The sequence below is a fragment of the Vespula pensylvanica genome, chromosome 5, assembly GCF_014466175.1.
Source record: "Vespula pensylvanica isolate Volc-1 chromosome 5, ASM1446617v1, whole genome shotgun sequence".
Lineage (NCBI taxonomy): Eukaryota > Metazoa > Arthropoda > Insecta > Hymenoptera > Vespidae > Vespula > Vespula pensylvanica.
Window position 1 is genome coordinate 5,623,699 of NC_057689.1, and position 25,693 is coordinate 5,649,391.

At 34.5% G+C, this 25,693-nt stretch overlaps 1 protein-coding gene across 7 annotated transcripts in view; it reads right to left on the minus strand.

Moving 5' to 3' along the window:
* LOC122629268 (leishmanolysin-like peptidase) overlaps positions 1-25,693 on the minus strand; it is a 233,148-nt gene that overhangs the window by 9,212 nt on the left and 198,243 nt on the right. For all 7 annotated transcript variants that reach the window (XM_043812489.1, XM_043812492.1, XM_043812491.1 and 4 more), the window contains 2 exons: positions 2,825-2,936; positions 1,389-1,570 (listed from right to left, as the gene is read on the minus strand). In XM_043812489.1, coding sequence (XP_043668424.1) covers positions 1,389-1,570; positions 2,825-2,936 — 294 coding nt within the window. The remainder of the gene's footprint in view (positions 1-1,388; positions 1,571-2,824; positions 2,937-25,693) is intronic.

The following is a 25,693-nucleotide window of genomic DNA, read 5'->3' on the forward strand; positions in this document are numbered from 1 at the left end:
GTACAAGGCATATTGTATATAGTGCAACACGATGGAGACCTTATTTCATTTACGTCGAATGCATTAAGGGAAGTCCGTTTCAGAGGAACAGAGTCGACACAAAGCGGTATTTTAATGGCGCCATCGTGAACAGAATCGATAAACGTGAAGCTTATTGTAAAATGAAAGTAAAATAATATATATATATGTATATATATATAAACAAAGAAAAAAAGATAAATAATAATAAAAAGAAAAAAAATAATAAATTAGGTCGTCATATGGGTTTTTAATGAAATGTTCATGGAATTCTTTCGAAAAATTCGTGCAATAATTCGATAAATATCGAGTTTTTAATTTTTTATTTAACATCTCGAACCAGTTTTGTATACAACTTGTCGAATGTACGTCGGATATTCTTTGAAACGAATGCAAGAGAATTTCGAAAAGGAAGGAAATTCGAATTTGACATGTTCGAGGGTAAAAGAGAGACAGAGAGAGAAAAAGGGAAAAAGAGAGAGAAAGAGGAAGAGAGAAAGTGAGAGAAGAAAAATCAGTAGAACGAAATAAATGCGAATATAGGGAAGTGAACGCGGTCTGTATTGAGAAATATTCTATTTCAATAAAGTGCTGTTATATTATAACACGAATGTGAGAATCGATCATCGCAAAAATATGAACGGTTCGAGAGAGAAAGAGAGAGAGAGAGAAGAGGATACAATGATGAAGAGAAAGAGACGTGTAAGGGGGAAATGCGAGATAGTGGACAATACGCGTTCGCATCTGCCTTGCAAATCGGAGTGAATATTTAAATTCGACGTATCTATCAAACGTACCAAATCGTTCCCTAGCTACATTCTATGTAACACCGTAGGGGCTCACTTCAAGCGAGTCGGTGATTAAATCGCACGGCAAAATTTAATTCGACGTTAGGTTACATAGTTGAGAAAAGAGCTTCGTTTATTCGTTGTTTATAATTTTTCTATTGTCATGTTAACGTTTCTCATATTTCGTTAGCAAATAAAACATGTAACGCCATTATTATTCAAAAATTCCTTTCGATATTTAAATCTGTTATCTTTATAACTTTTTCCCCGGGTATAATATTTTTCTTAAATAAATACGTACTTTCCTTTTATTCATACAATATGCAAATCGAAAATACATTCTTTTAATCGGTACTGTTTGTATTTTTATTATTCATGGAAATGTACTTCGTTTGTCCCTTTATAAACGCCATTTCGTGTTTTAATCTCGAAGGTGATGACGTTCTGAAGAGTCTATCTCGTTGTTCAGTCTCAGAGATATAGGATGGAGATATAAAGGAGAGTTATATAAGTCAGACAAAGAGAGAAAGAGAAAGAGAAAGAGAAACACACACACACACACACACGCTCAAATACACTCACCGATCCAACGCAGCTTCCTGTTGACAGTGAGCAGCATAAGCGACCGTCAATCCCTTGTGACATCTCTCGGTCTGCATAGCGGACACATAAAATACGAAGTCCGCGCCGTCGATTCCGGGACCGGCTTTACTTCCTTCCGCCACCTGACAATTGTGACCCACTGCGTTGCAAATTCTGCACACCTGCGATCGCAAAATTCAAGGTATCAACGCGGAAATTCACGCCTTCCGCTTGAGAGCCGATCGAGAGTCGGCTAATAAATATTCATCGCCGTTATCGTTTCCTCGATAATTCATTTCTAAAACGTTTGTTATCGGATAAATTAATCGACGGAAGTTAGAAATATCTAGGACGATTTAATACCAAGCAATTGTAACATTATTGTAATTAAATATTATTTTTCCTTTGTATTAATTATTAACAAAATTCAATTTTTTGAGAAATTTCCATTTAATTTTGCACAACAATATCACAATTCTTAACGTGAAATGAAATTCTTTCATCTCTATAGAAAAATTGTAGGATCGATAGAAGACTGTTTGGAAAATTTCACAAACTCGCATATTTGGAGAATATTTTCTTTTAAGAAATAATGTTAGTTACAGCGTGAAGAGCGAATCATCATAGAAGATCAGAAAAAAAAATAAAGAGAAAAAGAAAATTCTTATATCGCTTACAGCACTCATAAACGTTTTCGAAATCCGATCTCAACCGGGTTGAGGTACTTATTTGGGGAAAGGGAGGATAATGGTGGCCGGGGGAGTATATAAGCGAGAAGAGATCTCGCGCGATGAACGCTCATAAATAAGCGCTCGGCTTCTGCGTTAGTTCGAAGTGGGGTAACCGCGTTATCCATTAGCGTTACGGAGTGTAATAGTCGTAGTAGGGTAAGGACGAAGTAAATAATTTTGCGTAGTTCGTTAATCTTCTCTATGGAAGTACGTCGAGATAATAAGTTATTCGTCTTTAATTCTTCTCGGGCCAATTAACGTCCCTCAGTGTGCTCTTAACTTTTCTCTTACAGCTTTGATAAAAGATCTTTCGTGGATCATTAACGAAGATCGATCGATTGAATATAATAGAAAAAGAAAGAGAGAGAGAGAAAGAGGGAGAGGGAGAGCGTGAAAACTTACCGTCGAACGAAAAAAAAAACTTCTAAACTTCAAAGTTCGAAATTAGACTTCGATAAGACGATTTGTTAAAGGAAGCTTACGTTTTTTTATTTATTTGTTTAATAATTTCCACGCGATGTGTATGAAAATTAGAATTTGATTAGTCTCTATACGCGTTAAGTAATTATCAACTATATCCCGATTGATTAGTTAGTAAAATTTGGCCCGAAGTCGTAATGAGAGGCTTGTATCTCGCGTTTCGAGAAGCTCATAAATTAGTGGCTTAATTAGCGTTACTTCCCTGGGTAATGAGTAATTACTTACGTCAAGATGGTCCTCTGGGACGACCACCTCTCCGCACATGGTCGTTGAACGGCAAGTATCTATACAGTGAGTGTGATGATCTTGTACGAAGACCTGACTACTCTCGCATTTTCTGGAACAAATAAATCAATATTTTTAAAGATGAATGCTTTGACATGCGTATAAGTTTATTTCATAAAAAGAAAAATAAGAAATCACAAAAGAATCTTGGGAAAGACTTTTTTAAAGAGATGAAAAGAATAAAGAAATTTCGCTTTTAATCGAGAAAAAGAAAGAGAGAAAAAAGAGAGAGAAAGAAACATTGCGAATAATAACAAGAAAGAGACTGAAAGAGATACTCGCGTGGAACGATAAGCGATAAGAAACATTTACGGATTTTCGATCTACGTTTTGTAGAAATGAAAGTGCTACAACTGGGTGCTGCTGCTTCTCTCTCTTTGATCTTATTGTCCCGTTCTCGAGTTTTCTCTGGTATTGTCTCGCGTTCTTTCACGTTGAGAATTTATTAAAGAGACTGCTCTTTCTTTGCTTTTTCTCTCTGTTTCTCTCATCTCCTTTTTCTTCTTTCGCACGGACTCTCGAATAGATCTTAGAGACATTTACGTTCAGAAAGAAAAAGTCGATTTTTAATTAAGACCTTAATTAAGCTTCTTATCCGAGAAATTCGAAGTTTATGTAATACGAACGACGCGACGCTCGAGTTCCAAAGTCGATAATTATAATCGAGACAGTCGGATAAATTCCTTCGTACGGTAGAAATAGTTGTGCAGACCTTTTGACCTTTCCTTACGACTACGGGTAATATTCTCGGAAGAAAAGTTTTCGATTAATTAGACGAAAACTTTTTAATATACAGTGCTTTTTATTTGCACCTTGATCATTACCAAAGTTCATAATGTTAATTTTTTATTTTCTTCAATTAAAAATATATTATTAAATGCGTATTTATCATTTATATTTATATATCATTACTTTTATTGAAATTTTTATACAATTATTGATTAATGGAACGTTACAATCTGGTAATCAATCAGAACGGAGAGTTCTATGAAACTGATTGAGTCAAACTCTTCTTTTTCTTATGAAAGGATAAAAGGATATCCTTCTTGAAGTGATCTTAAGGTAGGTTATATTCGAAAGGAGAGGTGAGGAAGGAAGATCGATGCGTAACCAGAATATCTCTCGATGGGTTGAAAATGGCTGCTGTGGGACGATATTGACCAGAGGGTGTATACTTTTATAGGATAGAAGTAAGTACATACTATATACGTAGAAAGGGATGACGGTTGAACCAAAGGAAAAGAATAAAGAGGACTCCAGGGAAGGAAAACGGACAGAGTGGAACTAGTATTAAAAGAAAAAGAAAAAGAAGAAGGAGAAGAAGAAGATGCACTTCGCTAAATAAACGTCCTAGCTAGTTCGTGTTTGAAGACTCTCCTAGAAAGACGTAAACGTTACAGTATGAATTGCCTTGAAACGCACATAGACACACATGCGCGCACATATACACGCATATCGATCTTTATTTTTCGATTAAATTCACGAATACGAAAACTGGCAACAAGTTAAACGTTATTTCCCTGACATTCGAGAAATTGATCGATCTATTATCACATATACTTCATCATCTTTAAGGTTATTAACCAATTACGAATTGCTTTGCATTCGAATCGATCATTTGATTAATAACGAATACATTTCGATGTACATATTTTACATGTTCGATTACTTCATTATAAATGACATTCTACATTGCTGAACGAAGTGATTTGTAACAGCGACTAAAATCACAAATTTGCGATATTTTCAATTTGCGAGAACGCTTTATGCTTTACGACTATGTCATCGCAAATATTTTCGTTAATGGAGAGAGCGTATCATGTTGTTTGTATAGCGGTATCGTTGAGTTGAAATGATTTGAGTATTTCACTAAAATCACGCTAGAGACATCGTCTTGTTTTTCGTATCGAATACGTGGGATGTTAGTAAGAAAGAAAAATCGAAGTTGATAGAATTGTAAAAAGTTCATTGTATTTGGAATTTAATTAGAATGGAAGGGATATAGTACCTACATCGTAAAATAAATCGCTTTAATTAAAATCGATGATCCTGATGTTGGTGTTGGTGAAGGTAACTAATGCACAAAAATGGAAAAGTAAAAAAAAGGAAATGGGATTTCGGGTTTGGATTCCAACAGTTTGGATTTCACTTTGATTCGAAAGAATTCTTAAGCGGATGCGCTTAAAAATCTAATTTCGTTGGAAGGTCAGACGATTATTAAATTCCTCGTCGTACTTGGAAATTTTGCTCGTCCTAGCAAACTTTTAATTATTACGCTTTTTGAATCGAAAATCTTTTGAAAGAGACATCGGAAAACTTTCATTAACTCTCGAAACAGTTGATACATAATAGGTAACATGACGTAGTGCCAATGTTGGATCAAAGCAACGATCATAAAGGGATTTTATCGGTTTTATATACCATCTTTTTATATCATTCGTGTGTACGGAATACAACGTATATATACGAAAGCACCTAGACAATCGTTTATGTCCTACTTAACTTTTTTCATCGTATTACATGTTTCTTTCGATCTTTATCTCGAGTATATCGAGGTTAATGTTGAAGCGAGTAAGACGTTTAGCGAGTAAACGTTAAACGAGCAGCCAACTCGTCACAAGTGTAATTCTCTGAATCCACTTACGAGGCTCACCCTACGTCCTTTCTCCATTTTCTCGAGACATTTTAGGCGAGGGTAGGCCGATGGAACTAAGAAACTGCGATCCCTTTCGGTTTCTCGACGGAAGACAAACTCGCGTAATTTTCTTCGATAAGCCGATATCGCGTCGACTTTTGGAGACTCCTCGAAATTGTAAGATTCTATCTCGACGCGAATTTATCTCGATAGAGATAGAGAGAAAGAAAGATAGAGAAAGAGAGTGAGAAGAGAGGGTCTGGAAGAGGCCTTCTACGTTCACTCGCTACTCGTCTCGTATATTCTCTTTGAGATCGCTTCGTGAGGGTAATGTTCCGTAGATTTCGTACGTCTATGTATATATGTATGTATGTATGTATGTATGTATGTATGTATGTATGTATGTATATATGTATATATGTATGTATGTATGTATGTATGTATGTATGTATATATGTATATATGTATGTATGTATGTAGAAGAGAAAACCAAAAGGAAAGTAGAGGAAAAGAGAAAGGAAAAGAAAAGGTGCTTGATGCTGAAGAAGAAGGGGACATACTCTAAACGAAAACGGTAAATTGCCTGGAAACCGCTCGAGTATTTACAGAGGACGTCGTTTTCCCGCTATGAACTAAGCCGCTCAATTCCGAGACTTCCGATCCGAGCCTCTCTCCGCCGCCATTTCCCGAAATCGAACTCCTAAATCTTACGAAATTTAAGTCCTATCTTTCTTCAACGATCTAGCAGGAAATACTGCGTTATGTATATTCTAACAGTATCTAAGGAGGTGTTATAAAATTGTTAAGAATTACCATAACCGCTTTTCAAAATTAGAAAAAAATAATATACTCCGAAGACACGTTTGATCGTTGTTATATTTTCAATTAGAATTATTTGATGAATGAAGATACCGTTTAATTCAATTTTCTCTCTATTTTAAAATGTTCCTTTCAATTCTCGCGAATTTAAGAGACATTTAGAAATTTCGTTAATCTTTTAGATTCAACTTGTATATCTTGTAAACGTGATAATACTTTAGAGTTAGATTTTATCTATTTCTTTTCAAAATTTAAGAACCAAGTTCGTTCTAGCATAAAAAAGCTTCGATATCGATAGCACCTCATCGTCGTTGTCGTCGCAAGCTTGAAAATCCGGATCGCTCAGCTGCTTTTATCCGACTCACCGAGCGTAATTTCTTTGTAATCCGCGAAGGAAGAGCCTCTTTCTCCAGCGTGGAGAAAAATTCAGAGGGATGGGTGAAGAAAGCGTTCGGAAAGCTTCGTTGGAAGTTCGTCGTTAGCTTAAAAGAGCAGAAGCGAGCTTTTCGAAAGCATTATCACTCGGGCTTGCACTTACTCCAAGCTTGCAACATCGACGCTGCTGGATTTGTCGTCAGAGACACGCTTTCTGCATTACCGAGAAGGCTCGCGTTGAAGGAAGACTTCTCACGGCTGTCCTCCTCCTCTTCCTCTTCCTTCTCTTTTCACCAACTTTTACTTTTCCTATCTCTCACCATTTGCGAATTCGCACGTAACGAAATTCATTCGATGATAAAGCCGTTCAAAGTCTTCAATATCTCGTCAAATCGCGTGTTATACTATTTAATGTTAAAACTATCGAAGTACAAGGGTCATTTGAAAAGTTCGCGGTTTTCTTTCTTTTTTTTATGTATAGACATCTTTAAGAAGTACTTTCGACCTCACGATTGCCTTTTAATGAACAATTCTTCTAAAGTCTTTAGTTTGACCTTACAATACACTTCGTTATATTCCACGATAGATACGGTACTCAATGATGAATCGTACTAATTAAAGTGTAAGAAATAATTCAAATTTTTACTTTGTAAGATTAAATTGTCATCTTTAGATATTATACGCGATGGCATAGGAACGATAACTCGTATCAAACGACCAGATACCAAAGAGGATTATTCGAATCTCTATAAATTGTTCACGAAAGAGAACGCGATTCGAAAGAGAACGCGATTGTAAAATGGGAGGAAGGCAAATCGACAGAGAAATTTATACGCGAGCAAACACGCTGGCCTTTCCATTTCTGAATTATTGATTACGATACGCGTAACGCGCGTACAAAATCAGTCGTATCACCTTTCTCATCTTTGTACTGAGAATTTTTTAAATCCCTTGATTCGTAACACGAGAGACGCATATCGTGTCTGATGTCCGATTTAGAAATGATGGAATTGAACGATCCGTACCGATGTGAAATTTATCGACGACGATACGCTTCGACGGAACGTGACATTGCATTTATATTCAAGATAGTCTGAATTTCTATAGATATACTCAGTATTATAAAAGCGAAAAGAGAGAGAGAGAGAGAGAGAGAGAGAGAAAGAGAGAGAGAGAGAGAAAAAGAAAAAAGAAAAATGGAAGAGGGAATAAAATAATTAGCTAATACTTTAATTATGTAAAAGCTTATGCGCGACCTGGTTGATGCACTCGTCGTCACATCGCATTTAGCCCGTCAATCTTTAAGCCTGAATATAGGGTTCTTCCTTTACTTTTTTCCTTCTTTTCTTTCTACTTTTTATTTTTCATTTTCTTTTGCTATGTATATTCTTTTTTGTCGGTATCTATGATCTGTGTACCCACATATCAATACAAGCGAACGTTAAAACTCAAAAACAGTAATGACGTTTTTATGGTATCTATATATATTTATATGTAGAATATTATAGCAGTATGTACATAAATCCGCAAGACGCGGAATGATGTTTATGCAGGTGACGGTAGGGCAGTATGGTCTTAGAAAAGAAAGAGAGAGGAAGAGAGAGAAAACCTTGATATTTTTCCTTTGAGAGTGGAAATCCGGTATGCCCGTTTTCTTTCACTATTTTTCTTCAAGACCACAATAGCATCCGTGCGATAACATCCGCATAGAGAAAACGCTAACGCAAAACTTCTGACGTCTTAAGCATTTTAGAATAGCGCATCTTCTTTCCGAGAAAGATTTATGAATACGTGTTTCTCGGAGATACATGTGAAATAGGGGACACGGATTGGAGGCCGACGTGTGCTGTATACATACATACATATATATATAATTTTTTTTATTGGATATCCAACGAGATTTTAGTTTGCGGTGAAATGTAGATTAATATTCAATATACATTTACGTAAATGTATATCAAATATATCAGAATCACGATCGATATATTCTCAACATCATTGAAATAATTTAAAGAAATTCTCGTGTTCGACTATTCGAGAAATTCTATGTTGAGAAAGGTATAATTTTCGGAATATAAAATCTTGTTATGACAATAAAAAAAGTTACTGCTTTGATCATACGAAGTAAAACTGAAGTAAGATAAAAAAAATAATGAAAAGAAAGTTAGCAAGTGATGAGAAGTTGATTAGGAAAACGGTGAACTTCTGTGTCTGATATATAACTTGCACTTACTACTTGTTACGAAACTGAATTAGATTAGATCAATGATGTGGTCAACCAGAAACACTGAAATCACTCTGATCAAAATCACTTGTTAACTTGAGAAATCGTACGATAAATATATCGTTCTTTAATTTGATCAAACGTTACTAAACTATTTCAATTAAATTACTTCAAACAAAATTAAACGAAATTATTTTAAACGAAATTTACGGTAATTGAAAGTTTCGAATTCGTTTAGAACGAAAATATATAGGAGAAATGTTCTCAGTGTCGTTTTTATTGCCCCAACGAAAGCTTAGTACACGTAAGTTTAGCGAAACGCGAGTAGATCAATTCACCAGACAGTAAAGTATATAATAAATTCTTTAGAAGGAGTTAAATTTGATTTAACTTGATTTGTCTCTGGTTTTCACACTAAATTACCTACTCTCGTTCGTCTTAAAATACGAGGAACTTGACATTTAGAGTTTCAAATTTATTTCCTCGAAAGTATCAAAATTTAGCAATTTGGACATTTCATGAATAATGTTATTTGACAAAAATGCTTAGACATTCGTAATAATTATATTCTTCTTTAATTTGATATAAAATCCGACTTTCTATCTCTTTACGTTATGTTTTTCATGGTTTCGTAGAATTTAATGTGTAAAATGGCCCATTCAGTGTACGTATTATATACACATGCGAAGATACACATACATAAGATTTCGCGAATAAAACTGGAAAGGATCGGGTTACTTCGATAAATCATTGCAAGGAGAATCAATTTTCGTCAGAGCGTCGTTCTCAGCTTAGGACGGAAGTTACAGGGCGGAAGTAAACAGGATAAATGTCCAGTCATCGGGAAGAAGATTAATGTGTATTCGAGGAACGTACGGCGTTACTTGCAAGGGACAACAGCAGGGAGACAATAAGGGACCGTTCTCGAAGACGAACGTCTTTCGGAACAACGAAAAGACTCTTTCATCGTTGTATCTAAAAAGAGATGACAGAAAAATAAAAAACAATGATCCCGATCGATCGACTCCAGGACATACATCGTCTTGAATTTTAATCTTTTCTTTTATGTTTTTTTCCCTCATATTAAAAATGATATATCTTCGTAATAAATAACAAACAAGAAAATATCGTTATTATAATACATATCAAAGGAAGTCTCTTCGTTGGAAAGACATGAGAATCCTGATCCGATACCTTAATATCTAGATCGGTTTTATGTGGGTAGCTTGTATCTCAACAGATATGCCCAATATGAGAAAAATAAAAAAAAAAGATAAGATAGGAAGAAAAAAAGGGGAAACTCGATCAAGGTAAGACGATAAAACGATATTAAAATTTGCGTTGAGCGATAGTCTGACAATTTGAGATACAGTCCAGATGATCATAGCTGGGTAATCCTGCTTTCTCCTTTTATGTGTACACCGTATATGCTATCGTCAACGGATTTATATTTCCATTTCGAAATTAAAAGCATACAAACGATGTAAAGATTAAAAGAGACAGAATATCTTTGGAAGGATAACGACACGAAAAATGTATAAAAGAGCATGAGAAGCAGTATCATAGGAGGGAACAAGGGGTAAGGGAAAGGTTGGCACGTACTGCTAAGTACGTATGCAAAGCTGTTAGCGAATGAAACATATGAGAGAAGGGGAAGATAGGATTTAAATTCAAAGAAAAGCGATTCGAGAAGTCGGTAAATCTACTTTAATGAGGTCTCGACGAATAAGAGAAAAAGAAGATATTTAAGTGATGTTGGTTACCCTGTTAATCCTTGAAAGAAAAAATCGTCTTTAAGGTTGTTAATTATCCATAATTTTATAATAGTTTACGCCAACAATGAGTACAGACGTAATTCTTTACCGATTTTGATGGCAATTTGTCATTTTAAATACAAAGGTTCAAAGAAAGATTTGGTTTTTTTGAATTTTTGACAGTTTTATTTTCTTTGAAAAAACTTCTGCCAAGAAAGGTATCATTAACAATGTAGTATATATATGGAAGCAGAGTATAATTAATATTTAAATTAAAAGTCATGTAATTGCTTAAATATTATAAAGCTAATAACTTTCATGCTTTTGATTATTTTACTATTTAATTTTACTTCTAAATGTGTATTGGCTACATAAACATTTTCAAGATTAAGTCGTTGTAAACAAGTATTATTCACTGTCAATGACTTTGATAATTTTCGAGTCTGTTATTCTTCATATTTCGATTAGTAAATATGCGAGCTGATCTTTTGAGAACCAGTCTACTTTTGTATTCCGACGAGTAAACATCGCGAATTATTATTTCCATATGGCTAAATTTCAATAATTTATAGTTTTGATAATTTTCTAATTATTTAAATAATTTTAAAGTACAAAGAGTATAATAAACTAATATTTAAATAATAGCACATTTATTTTAACATGTGGAAAACAGTTCGAAACACGCGTTAAATGTAAAATAGAATTAAATTAATATTTAAATAGAGTTAAAATTTGTACGCGCAGTCGTTGCCTGTTTACGTAAACAAAAGTAAACTTTTCATTGACTTTGGTTGCTATCGGAACAGTTCTCTTTTGGATTTCGACGAGTAAACATCGAAGCAGTCTCTTTCCTAACAGGTAAGGTTAAATAAATCATACTCTCCATTATTTTATAATTATTTAAATAGTTTGAAACGTGTGCGGAGTATAACAAACTAATATTTAAGCAATAGCATATTTATTTAAACATTTCATAGTTTGAAGCATACGTTAAATATAAAATAGAATTAAATAAATAATTAAATAGAAGTAAAATTTGTACGCGCGGTCGTTGCCTGTTTATGTAAACAAAAGTGAACTTTTCATTGACTTTGATTTTTCATTGACTCAGTGTGCTTTTGGATTTCAATGAGTAAAGATCGGAAAAACGGGTAAGCTTAAATATATTATATTTTCGATTATTTTATAATTATTTAAATAATTTGAAACGTGCGCAAAATGTTACCACTTCATAATATAATATTAATACTAATAAATTTTCTATTTCAGAACGTTATTATAATCGCGTACGAAGTAACGTAGAATCGAATGTTTGTATTGCTAAAATAAAAATAAAAATATCGCGAAATAGAAGCAGTGTTTGTTCGTTTTCGTTTCGCGATTTAAACAACAAGTGCACTTACATCGACTGCGTGCAATACAGTCATTAGAGTCAATGTTTGTTCGCGAAGTTTTTTGCTTTTTTAACACTCGCAAAGATTTTTTTTATAAAAGCCAGTAGAGTCCTGTTTAATCTACGTAAGGGTATAATTTATATAAGCTTATCTATCGATACAATAACGAGAAGAATATTTTTCTATTGCACTTGTAGTTTATATTTTCAATAGCCTGTCGTTAAAGCTTAAGAATGAATGAACAGCCTCAAGACGGTGCAGAAGAGAAGAGTGAATTTTTTTTTATTCTTTTGCATATTCTCTTTCTCTCTCCCTCACTTAATCTCTTTTGTTTCTAAAGATGCTTTTCGCGGTTATTAAAGGAAAATACGTAGACGAGAGAGCGAAGGAGCGTTCGGAACAACATCATCAAGATTCGTAGATCCGACTTACTGGGTATTTGACGTCGTCACCCAACGTGCCGGTAATGACGTCAATTAGGACGCTGTACGTCATTATCTCCATTTTCTGAAAGCCACCTCACTTTTCTGTGTTACCATCTCTTTCCTCTTTATTTCTCTCTACCCCCTTTTTCTCTCCCTTTCTCTCTCTTTTTCTATCTACCATTTTCTTAAGCGGAAGTGACGTCGGATCGGTAAGAAAATTGGATGAAGGGAGAAGTCTTGGAACGAAAAGTAAGATGGAAAAGGACGGGTAGTTGATCCGTGAGTATAATTGCGTCTTTCGACGTAATTATTTGCCGACATAATGGCTTTCCCTCGCCCTAGAATACACGGCGAAACGTTTGCATTTACTTCCGGATAAGCTCTCCCTGTTTCTTCGAGAGATAACTCGTGGATTGTGGAGAAGATGGAGAGAAAGAAAGAGAGAAAGAGAGAGAGATGGGATGATGCATTGAAATACGGTGGTATTGAAAACTGAAAACAGCGTCGACTCGGCGATATATCCGAGTTCCGTACGATGAAAGGGTGTTTTTAAAGCAACCCTATGCGTATATGCTTGCATGTGTGCGTAGAGCTATGTAAACGTTCGCATAGTGGCTCGTACTTCAACTCGCAACTCAGATTATACCGGCTATCTTTCACCATTTGAACAACGTTACGGTATTTTCTTCTCAAACCTCAGTTTTTGTAACACATTTCTAACTCGACGAATATAGATATTTAAAAGGAAAAATACATATACAAATCTTAATTTCAGTTAATGTTAGTTTGTTTGACAATCGAGTGTATTCGCCGACTCGATCATTCATAAAAGAACGTATAAAGTATAATGCGCACATACACGCACACGTAAAAAGCATATAGTGTTAATTAGAAATGTAAATCGCGTCAACGTAGAATTAATTAATACAATAAACGATCAAACATTTCACTATATGTCGGTTTTCGTTCGAAAGTTTCGCACAATAGAGCGTATCTCGAAGGGACATTCACACTAATACACGCACGAACGTATATATAATAGGGCGGAAATTCGAGGGTAGCAAACTCCGAACGATGCAGATTTAATTACAATATGTCTCGAGGAAGTACTTAAAGTACGCCACTTAATCTTTCTTCGTAGAAGCAAGTTCCCTTTGATAACGCGGTCCACGTCTTTTCCTTCGTCCGTGAGTAATAACCAGAAAAATTGCTCACAAAGGTCGTCGAATAATTAATTTTCTCATACAATACTGCCTTGTAGAAGAAAAGAAAGAGAAAGAGAGAGAAAAAGAGAGGGAGAAAGAGAGAAAGAGAGGGAGAGAGAGAATGCAGTGTATTCTTGTTCCAAGCTAAAAGCGGTCGTCCGAGGAAAGTCACGACAAGGCTATTCTATTCATTGTACACCAGAACTGCGGTTACAAACTCTCTCCGATTGTTATTAAATCATTGTTGGTGCATTTCATTGTCGTAGATTGCTCTTACGTTTTAAGAATGAGAGTGAATATTCAAGTAGAAAAACAAGAAGAAAAAACGAGAAACAAATAAAAGTCATTGGTAAGACAACAGTGATATTTCAATAAGAAAAAAGATCGTACATTCGCGATAAACCAATTTCGTTGTAACGAGATGAAAATCCTTTGAATAATATTTTTACGGAGTAAAAGTCATACCTTCGATATAATAAAAGCGTAACATTCGTATAAAAGTAATCAAACGAATTCGAAATATTTTACCTTTTTTTTCTTTTATTCGTATAAACTTTTGAAATAAATCCAACAAAATTCGAGACTTACATCATCGTATGAAGAATAATATAATAACGCTAACAGGAGTTTGAAACAAATAGAAGCATGAATATAATTTTTAGAAGGGATATCATCTTCTATTTTTTTTTTTTTTTTTCTTTTAGGAACAAATTGTCTCGGCGTTGTAACGGATAGCACGAGAAGAAATGTGTTTCTTTGGTGATTTCGATTCAAGCAAACTTGAGAAAAGGAAAGAGACGAGTCGTAGCGATAGGCAAGTATCATCGCAGAGGTAGTCGCGAAAGTCTTTTCAGCAAGGTATTACGGCCAGGGGATATTTATGAATCAGTAGAAGAGGATCTCCGGAAATCCTGCAGGAGATGCTATCCCGTCCTATACTACCGTTCTGCTATTCCATCCAGTCTCCCATAATCCCTATTGGGTCTGCCGAGGTTGATAAAGAAAAGCCATATGCTGAAGGGTAGAAAATAAAAAGGAGTGTGGTGTACAGGGCAAACCAACTTCAGCTCCTTTCTAGAATCACAGAAATTTTTTTTTGGAAGATTTAACTTTTTGTTCCTTTTTTCTTTTTTCCCTTCTCTCAAAAGGATAAAAGTTTTAATAGTTCTCTTTTGTATCCGTCGCCTTACATGATTCTGTCGTTGGAAAAATATTTTCGTTGCAATATGTAACGTAACGCCGTGATCGTAAATATTTAATATGATATATAATCCTTGGCGAAAAGGAAGAACTTCCTAATCCCGTCCACTTTATTGCATATTTAGTTTTCATCGTTCGTTCGTCTACATGCAGTATAGAAAACGACGAATAAAAAAGTACCGTAGTTTCTCACTTCTCCTTCCATTTCTATTTCCCATGGAATCTCGATTAAAGGATTCATTCCTCGCCGTTTAATCGAAAGTATCCTCGAGGGAGATAGTAGAGAATAGCGTAGGAAACGTACGATCGTAACGCACCAAACGGTTTAGCCGGCACATCGTAGAAAACACTCTTTCTTATTCCTTTTCGTCCTTTTCGGTGATCAGGGATTCATCTAAAGGCAATTCGTGCGTGTAAAATACTCGTTCCTTCTTCGTTTCTCCTTCGTCTTTATTCTCTTTTTCCTTTTTTTCTTTTTCTTTCACTCATGTTCGTAATTCGCGAATCGTTCGATCAACTAGAAAGCTCTCGTCGAAAAAAAGATCGAAAATAAAAAAAAAGAAAAGAAAAAAAAGGAAGAAGGAAAAGAAATAAAGAAAGGGTAAAGAAAAAATGAGAGAGCGGAACGATCCGATTAAAAGTTTGAACAAGTAGTTGAGAATAGCTGAAAATGCGCGTGCGCGCGTACAAATGAACGAGCAAGCATATTCTCGTAATGGATTTTAGAGTACCCGGTTGAACGAATGGACCCGAGCTTCGTGAATTTTTACAACGATCTCCGTATTCCAGTTATCGTTAGAACGAACACGTGGACTATCAGAACCACACGATGACGTTGAATACACATATAAATACATACATACATACATACATACATACATACATACATACATACATACATACATACATACATATATATATGAAAGAGAAAGAGAGAAAGAGAGAGAAAGAGTTGAAGCATCGCTTTAGTTCTTTAGTTTAAAAAATCTTTTATGCCGTTATCTATCTATCTTTTTTTTTAATATTTTCTCTTTCTTTTTATTCTTTTTATTCTTTTTATTTATATTTCTCTTTTTTTTTCTTTTCTTTTACTTATATACATATATATATACACACATATATATGTATATATAGATATATGAATCATACTGTAGCTTTCTCCATACACGTTTTATTTTCTAAATGGATTCTAAATGGAAATGACTTTGATAATGCTAACATCTATGCGGTCTTTAGTTTTTTACCATTTCATCTCTCTCTTTCTCTCTCTCTCTCTCTTTCTCTCTCTCTCTCTCTCTCTCTTTCTCTCTCTCTTTCTCTCTCTCTATTTCTTTTATTTCTTTTTACCATTTCGATCTATGTCTTCCTTAGAACCATACTTTTCCATTCCTTGGTTGAACCTTTATTTTCTGTGATCTCATTCGTGTCATGCTTTCTGCGTGAGAGCCTTACTATATTGTTCTCGTAATACGTGTTTCGAAGAACAAGGATCGTAAAAGAAAATCTCGATGTACGAGAGGTAATAAAAAGAATTGGTCACTTTTATCATTAACAGATATAAAAGTTCGATTTGTTTGTTTATTTATTGTTTATTTTAATAACGAGCATAAATATATGCTCGTTATTAAACATAGTTTCAATTAATTATTATTTTATTTTATTTTTTTTTTAATCGGTTTGTAATGAGAGAAAAAAAATATTGTGCATAACTAATAATACTTAAGTTCCAAAGTCTACTTTGGAAGTTTGAAGTTATTCGTGCGAGCGTACATAAAAGTCCCCGACACAATAGACACATATTTAATGTTTGTTTAAGCGAAGGTTGAAGGGGAATTTATTAGGAACTTTCTCAATCAAGCAAGACGCAAACAGCTAATAGACACAAATCACTTTCCCTTATCCTCAGTACCGTTACACGGATTGTTCGAGTTTCATTTATCGATTTCTTGACGAAATCACTTTATAAAACATTTTAATCGCGAATTCTTAATCGATTATATGAAAGAAAATGTTTAATCATATATTTTAATACGACATTGGATTTCGAATTGTTTGATTTTACTTTAAATGAATTGCGTTATTGTTATCAAGAAAAGTTATCGCAAATGAAAAGATTCAATGATTCGTTTAATTTACATTCTATAAATTGAAAACTATTGTGATATAGATTGAACAAGAAAGAAAAGGAAAAAGGGAAAAAAAAAGATGAAAGGGATTAATGTTACAATAGAAAAGTTGCCTTTTGTCATTGATTAATTAACGATGAAACGTCGACAGATAATAATCGCAAAAATTTTTCTCATTCTCGATTGTATGAGTATATTAAATTGAAACATTCGTTCGATCGTTAAATTCATTATATCCATAAAAATCATTATTCACGTCGTTTCAAGTAATCTCGTGTTGTGCGTTAATTAAAATTATTCATAATACGTTTAAATATATATATATATATATATATATATATATATATATATACATATATATATACTTATATATTAAATATATATATACACATATATTTTTAAAAACAATATTACTTTATCATTTATTAGAATTATAAATAAACTTTTTCAAGGTTACTTTTCTTATTAATATAATAGAAAGCACGTGTTAGAATTTCCATTCGATTCTCATATGATGTTGTTTTATAAGAAACAAAAACAAACTCCGTTTGGGGATTCATTAAGCGGAATACCGAGTTGAAGGTGACTAGCTCGAAGAGCAGGAACAGTTCGTTTCAATTCGCGAGTCAGGACGTTTGTCTGTCCACGCTTGGTTGCTATTCGTATACGAGATAGAGGAAACTGGTATCCGTTTCTTTATCGAGAGAGAGAGAGAGAGAGAGAGAGAGAGAGAGAGAGAGAGAGAGAGAAAGAGAGAGAAGCAAATAGACACAGAGAAACAAAGCCAGGGACAAAGAGAGAGAGAGAGAGAGAGAGAGATAGAGTGAGAGAGAAAGAGAGAGAGAGAGAGAGAGAGAGAGAGAGAAAACAATCCTTATAGGATGAGCATGTATCTGTAACACGTAAAGGAAAGGCAACGTGTGTATGTGCCACCATAAGAACCCTTCGTAATCCTCTAGAGCGAACACAGCTTGTCCTTGAAATTATGGGAACGCTTTGCGCCACGACAAATCTTGTTCTCCCGTAGGAGATCCTCCGAACTTAATCCCTCTTCCCTTCTTCCCTTCCCTCCTACCCTTCCCTTCTTCGTTTCTCTTCTTTCTCCTTTCTTTTTTTTAATATAGCACCATATTTTTACCTCTCAGATTTTAATGGCGTTGAAAGCGATACTTCCTTCTTCTCGTGTAAAAGAAATACGAAATTTTATCGAAGATTTTCTTCTTGGGATTATATACGAGGACTTAATAAATAAAAATTCTACGTTTAATTTTAATTGATTTTAGTTATAATTTATTGTAAATAATAATACGATTGAATGAGTAATATCATATGTATACCTTATGTGGAATAATTAGATTCAAATATAAATGATTCCAAGAAGTTTTCGTAAACAATATATATAGAGAGTTTATTAGCTACAATATCATAACAGTAAACTTCCCTCTCTCTTATATTTGTATTTAATTACCATGGTAACAGCAGCTTCTATCGTATATTCTCGGCATTTATGGTTCACAACGAAAGGTAGCTGATAGCGTTCCCATTGCGGTAACTATCGGTCATGTTTATTAGTGTTTCTTGAGCCCTCAGAATTCACGGTGTTTAATATTTTCATATTAGAACATAGAAGTTTTATGGGTATATATCTCTTCAATTTAATGTTTTGTAATTATATACACATATCTCGTATAGTTTTGTTGTTGAAAGCTTACTTAATTTATATTGATTTTATTTTCTATTATTTCGTATAATAAATATCTTTTCTTTTAATTTCATTTTACGATAGATACTTGCAAGGATATCCTACGGCTTATTAGAGTCTTTCGTTCCGATGAAAATATCAGACAATTGAAGTGATCTTGAAAAAATAAGGAAGTTATGCGGATAAAAAATATACGGATGAAAGAAATTGCGTGATAAAAAGTATGAGAAACAATGGAAACAATATCTTTCGAGGTCCGTTTCTTTCTCTGGTATATTTCCTTTTCTTTTATTTTCTTTTTTTACTTTATTTTTTTTTTTTTTTTTTTTTTAGTTGTCCTCCCATCTTTTTCTTGAGTATTTTCTTCCCCTTACGATCTTTCTCATTTCGGTACTCCAATGTTCGGCCCAAAGAGCCAAAGCCCTTCACTCCCTATCCTCTCTCCTTTGTCTTTTCTTTCTCTTAACCGGAGTCGTAAGCTGAGATCGTTTCTCTTCGTTATCTTAGAACGATCCGATCGTTTTCGTCGTGCAAAAAGGAGACATCGCTGCCGCGAAAGAATTAAATATCGATAAGAAGTGATCGATAGGGAGATAAACTGAAGCCTCATTCTTTTAATCTTAATTTCCTCTACTCTGTTGTTCATCTTTAACAAAGAAAAAAGGAAAAAAAGAAAAAGAAACGTCTGAAGAAAACTTACTTTGTGAAAAATGTCTCGTAATTGTATCTTAAAAATCGTATCGTCACCTTAAAAAGCAGAAAAAAAAGAAGAAGAGAAAGAAAAAGAACAAAAAAGGTCTGAAGAGAACGATATTCATAAAACTGTCTCGTAATCGTATTGCTTAAAATCTTTTAAATCGTATTATTTAAAATCCATTAAACTTCATTTCTTTAACGTAATCCGTAATAGCGAACAAATTAATGAAATATAATTCTCTCAAGTCATTTAAACAGATCGTTCTAACGCAAAAATAATGTACGTCGTGCGTATCCAAGCGACAAATGTTCAACGTCGATCTATCGAATAGAGTTCGTAAGAATGAGAAACATTTCTTCCTCGCAGCAAGTATGCTTTCTGAATAATGCAACGTATTCCCCTGTTCGATTCCTCGGTAAGATCCGACTGTGTACACCCTATCCATTCCCTCCCTTCATCCTCCACGATTCCAATGCAACGTATCCATACGTCCACCCACCGAGGCTTCGGTAAAATGTCAAAAGTCGGAAGGATTCCGGAAGGTTCTTGCAAAATTGATTCGACGCATAGATTTCGTTACTCGCGACGTTTCCCCCGAGTAGGGTAGCCGATAAGAAGCGCAAGGGAATACATAAGCGTCTTTAAACCTGCTTTCCCTTCGTCGTTGCATTCCTGAAAAGGATGTCAAAGCAGATGGCAGAAAGTAACGCGATTCTTGGATTTCTTCGAAAGCTAAAAAACGAAAAAATCCGACCAGTTTTTACTAAAGCTTCTTTTATACCTGTAATATATATATATATATATATATATATATATATATACACAATATAAAAAATAAAATAAAATATAATAAATATAAGAATTCACAGATTTTTATAAAATCGAATATCATCAAAGTTTTCGATAGTCTTTAAATTTAAATTGAGTATTTGATTTAAATGATTAATCTCTAATATCAAACCCGTTGTCTTCATTTCTGCGAATGTTTTTTTCGAGATTTTTATGCCACAAAATAGGGAATGATATTCGTTTAGAAGTACAGGAAACTACATCACCGGTACTATCTCCTATGAGACTCGAACGCATCAGAATGCAAAGGGAGCGCACGGGTAACTCGTTTCGGGAAAAGAAATGCCAAGAATCCAATGTTTACTCGATAAGTCTGTATTCTGCCAGCATACGAAATCGTTTCATCTTTGTTGTAAGGTAATATAACTGGCAGTGCATCAGTCGATATTTTTTCGACTCGTTCGACTTCGTGAAACAGCTAAGAAGTAAGTACATCTAACAAGTCATGGGAACGTTAAATGTTCCATACGTGCCTTCAGAAAGTAATAAAACCAACAAAGACGAAATATTTTCGTTCTTTTCCTTTGATACCAACAAATGTACTCCGAACAAAAATATACATATATTTTAAACTTTCGAACTAGATAGTTTTTCATCGATCGCTTTCTATTCTAAAGGGAAGATTAAAAAAAGAAAGAAAGAAAAAAAAGGAAGAATTTGCATACCATTATAAGATGGATATAAAACAAAGGCTTAATTATTAAAATAAGACGATAAAGGATTCAAAAGATAATTATATTATAATTAAATACGTTAAATATAAGATGTTCCAAAGAGCGTATCGAGAGGATCCCGTAGAACAACTTTTTAATAAGAGCCAATAACCGTTATGACCAATTTACGATGGTATAGGATTAAAGTTGGTAGTCCGGTTGCTTATTATACAAGATATAAAAAATTTAATTTAGTTTTTAGTAAGTTTAAATACGATAAATATGTTATCATTTAAATGATCTAACGCGATTAGTTTTTTATTTTCTTTGCGTCTGCCGTTTTTAATTTACAAATGTATAGTCCTTGATGAATAGCGGAAGAATAACTAAATTTTTCTTCGCATTATACTCAATATTTTAAAATCAATATTCTCAAACAAGTAAGACGTTGACGTCCTGAAAAGAACGAGTCTTCCACACTGAATATTTTTATTTTATTCTTTTACATTTTCTTCTTCGTTTATTGTAGAGTGTGCTTTATTCATCAACGAAGTAAACACCCATCGTGAAGATTCACTTCCGTCTAGGTAGCTTATCTTGGTATTCTCGGTTTAAATTACCAACGTCATCAGCCGTATCCTAGACAAAAGTCTTGTCCTTAAGATGAAGGAGCAGGAGACGAAGGATCTAAGAATGGTAGAGGGATTATGAGTTTGTAGTAATTTCCCAGAGGAAATCCTGATCTAACCTTTCAAGCATCGCTCAACACTTTTCGTCCTATTTTAGTTTTAAGTTCGATGCATTTATATTTTTAAAAAATTTATCTCAACTTAAAGAAGCGTTAACAAACTTGATACTTTATCTTGGAAGATCTTGAAAGGCTTGTTAAAATTGGAATTGATGTAAAATAAAAATAAGATGAAAAGAGATATCGAAGATATTGTTCGCACTTACAATTTCTAGTTCTTCTTTCTTCGTTTCCTTGGCTTCTTAGTTAAATAAACTTCTTCTATATTTTTTCTAAAGTTGTTTTAACGAGGAAAAGGCACTACAGTTAAAAAGGCAGGAAAAAGTAGGAAAGAAAATCCAAGTTGGCGAGAATACATAAGGAAAAGGAAAAGGAAAAGGAAAAGCAACGATGGGCAGCTGGTTGCCTACAAAATTGAAGGCTCGAGAAGAATCAAAGAGTAGCCAAAGTTTTGATGAAAAAGTTCTGTCAGCAAATCCGCGCCTAGAGACAAGGGAAAGCTCGAATAGAAGCATCGAAATTTCACATTTCCGAGAGAATACTTGCCGTCGAACGTATTTGTGCCGCGAACTTCGATTATCCGAATTAATTGGAGTACGCGCGGTTTCGATAATTGATATTTTCGATCGACGCAGTAATTACGTTAACATCAAACGCGATCCGTCACGCGTGATAACGAGCTCAACCTCATACACATTTTTCTTCATATTAAATGCACTTGCAAAATTGAGTATCCCTCTGATATTAATACGAGAATGAAATATCTGATCATTATGATAGTTATTTGATATTATTCACGTATTAAATACATTTTTTAAAACTCGATCATTACGAAGTCTACGAAAATAAATCGTATAAGTATTTTTCCTTTCTAAGCTCGTTCGCGACCATTCTGTTATGTACTGTTAATAAAAAATAAGCATGGAAATTTAATTTTAATACCTACACTGCGAGCGTTGGTTAACACCAAAACAGAAACCAAGTAAATCGATCGAGAATATCAAGTGGCGGACTTATTCGAACGCGACTAAAGTTTCCTTCTATTTAAATCTTGTAATAATAAAAATTTCTTTTAATATTTATAATGTAATATTGTATAAATTAAAGATAAATAATTAACCACTAAAAATTGAACTTTACAAGCAAAGAAAAATATTTCAATTTGAAAGATAGAAATTTTTGATTTTCTAAAACACTTTTACAAACTCTGAACAAAATCTAGTTAAATTGTAATCCCAATGAACGGTGTATTCTGCCGAGTATTTAACGGGTTGTAAATTGTTAACGAAACGATCGTTGCCGAGATCGTGCGACGAGTAAGTGGCGGCAGTTTCGCGGCTCGTCGAGTCGAATTCAATTACACGACCGTATGCTGGTGGTTCGTGCGACGATCGTTTTCTCGGCTTGCCACGTGTCGGTATGAATGGGCACACAACTTTACTACGAACGACATACGCACGTAAATGAACGAGTTTGCAGGCAAGATAGCTATCGAAAATCCGTGTGCTTGTAGAAACGCCTGTGAAAACCGATCGGTTCTAAACCACATGAGTTTTGGATCGAGTCTACTATGAAGACTAGAGAGCCTTCCCTTCCTCGAGAACTACATACAAACTCACTCTGTTTCTCTCTCTGTTTCTGTCTGTCTCTCTCTCTCTCTCTCTCTCTCTCTCTCTCTCTCTCTCTCTCTCTCTATCTCCTTTTTTCTTTTTCTCTATTTTTGTTTCTCGAGAAAAATGTCGAACAATACATTTCCCTTCGACCATTTACGACGAGTAATTTATAGAAACGCGTGTTTTCCAATTGGTTCGATAAAATACAATCTTGTATCTCTCTCCTGGCGCTACGTACGTATGCTCCTTTTATTTCTTTTTATTTAAAAAGAACGGTCGAAACACAAAACGAGTTGGAATTCTGATAGCTGGCAGAAAAATGTAGATCTTTACGGGACATATGTTTCGATATCCATACTCCCGTAACGTAGAATGAAAACATTGTATATAGGATTAACAAGATAAAGTCTATATGTAGATGTATTTCGTCCTGTATTATTTTCTACTTCCATAGAGATTAACGAGCGTGCAATATTAGAACGCATGTATTACATTACTATATCTATGTTTATGAAAGAGGACGATATCACGGAACATGGATTATTGGTACTTTCATTAGATTTTAAACGAAGAAGAATTTCAACATCGAAACGGACAAGCGATCGTGAATTTCATCCCGAAAGGCGGATGGTTCAGTAGCAGGGCTAGATTCCGGTCCAACACTCGCGCACACATGCTGCTACACTCATATCCGTGCTACCCTCACCGAGTTTCCTAATTGCCTCGCGTGATTAATCGGCGAACGGATTAAAACGAAACGATCCTCGTAATTCTCACAGCTTCTACGAGTTTCTCTCTCTCTCTCTCTCTCTCTCTCTCTCTCTCTCTCTCTCTCTCTCTCTCTCACGTTCCTCGCTTTCCTCCATTTCCTACCTTCTCTTCTTTCCACTTTTTACCAAATTTGTGTGTGCATGTATATGTCTGTGTATATGTATCTGTATGTGTGTGTGTGAGAGAGAGAGAGAGAGAGAGAAGAAAATCTCTCGCGTACGAAAGACTGTCCTTCGAATAGTTCGCAGCAAAGAGAGAAAATTAGAAGGAGAATAAATCGCGATCTAGCATGAATACCGTAAGTAGAATAAATTGGAATCTCACAAAGTAGGTGCATCGTTAATAATCATTAATGTCGACGGAGATAATTCGAGAACGCAATCGAGATGGATGGGCATCCGGATAAAACTATTTATTTACAACGTACGGAACATGTAGTTACCTATGGGTTTTCGATTGTGTATTTTTAGTAGATTTACAACAAAATATACAAACAAGTATGTCCGACTATTTTTTTTTTTGCGTTATCGTTTATCGTTTGTAATACATAGGAGAAGGAAAAAGAGGATGGGAGCAAAATGTTGGGAGAAAGAAAGATAGATAGATAGAGACAAAGAACAATTTTTCACTAGAATTTTCAAGAAAGATAGATATAAGATTGATTCGATTATCGGGAGAAAAATGAATCTTCCCTATCTGAGATTGTTCGAAATTATTCTTCGCTTCTCTTCTACGAGTCATAAAAGGAAAAAGTCGATTAAGATTAGAAAACTTGTACGCGTTTTTTCAAGATTTTGTTTTACGAGCTCGTGCACGGGTAATAGCAGTAGTATTAGTAGTAGTAGTAGTAATAGCAAATAGGTATATGTTGTACGAGAGTGTTTGCCATTTTTTTTATATCAAGCGAAGCAACCTTATCTACGTTGAAATAAATATGCCGCTTGACGTGCCACCTTCTATTCGTTCGCGCATATATAATTTCGATTGGCATCACGGCCGCGTAGACAAACGTATCACGCGAAGCGTGTGGCTGAAGCGTTAATTGTTATTTTACTTTCTTAAATCAAAAACGTTTTTGTAATGCAAATAATGTGGCGACCTCTTTCAAACGAGTTCTCTCTCTCTCTCTCTCTCTCTCTCTCTCTCTCTCTCTCTCTTTCGTTTTGCGTGAACGTTATGCGGATACATTACTGAGTTTAAAATAAGGTTTTATCAAGACGATGACTTTACATCTACACATACATATATGTATATATTTTTATGAGCCACGAGTTCAAGCTTAAACGTAAGTACGTACTACGTTAATATAAATTTACACAGGCGTAAGAATTAACAGGCAGAGGAAAAAATATAATAAAATGTATACGTAATACACGTAAGAGAAAGGTGAAACGATGACGTAATGTGGATATAATGAACGGCAAATTAGGCAGCTATGAAAAGTACGTATTATCCTCGTCTCGCTCGGACAAAGAAAGAGCCTGCTTAATTGTCAGATATATATTTCAAGTTAGCCACTACATACTGGGGCATTGTCGGTGTAGGTAATTATTAGAGGTCATTAACACATAACGCTGTACCGGACAAGATTTATACGACCACTGCAACAAAATAATTGT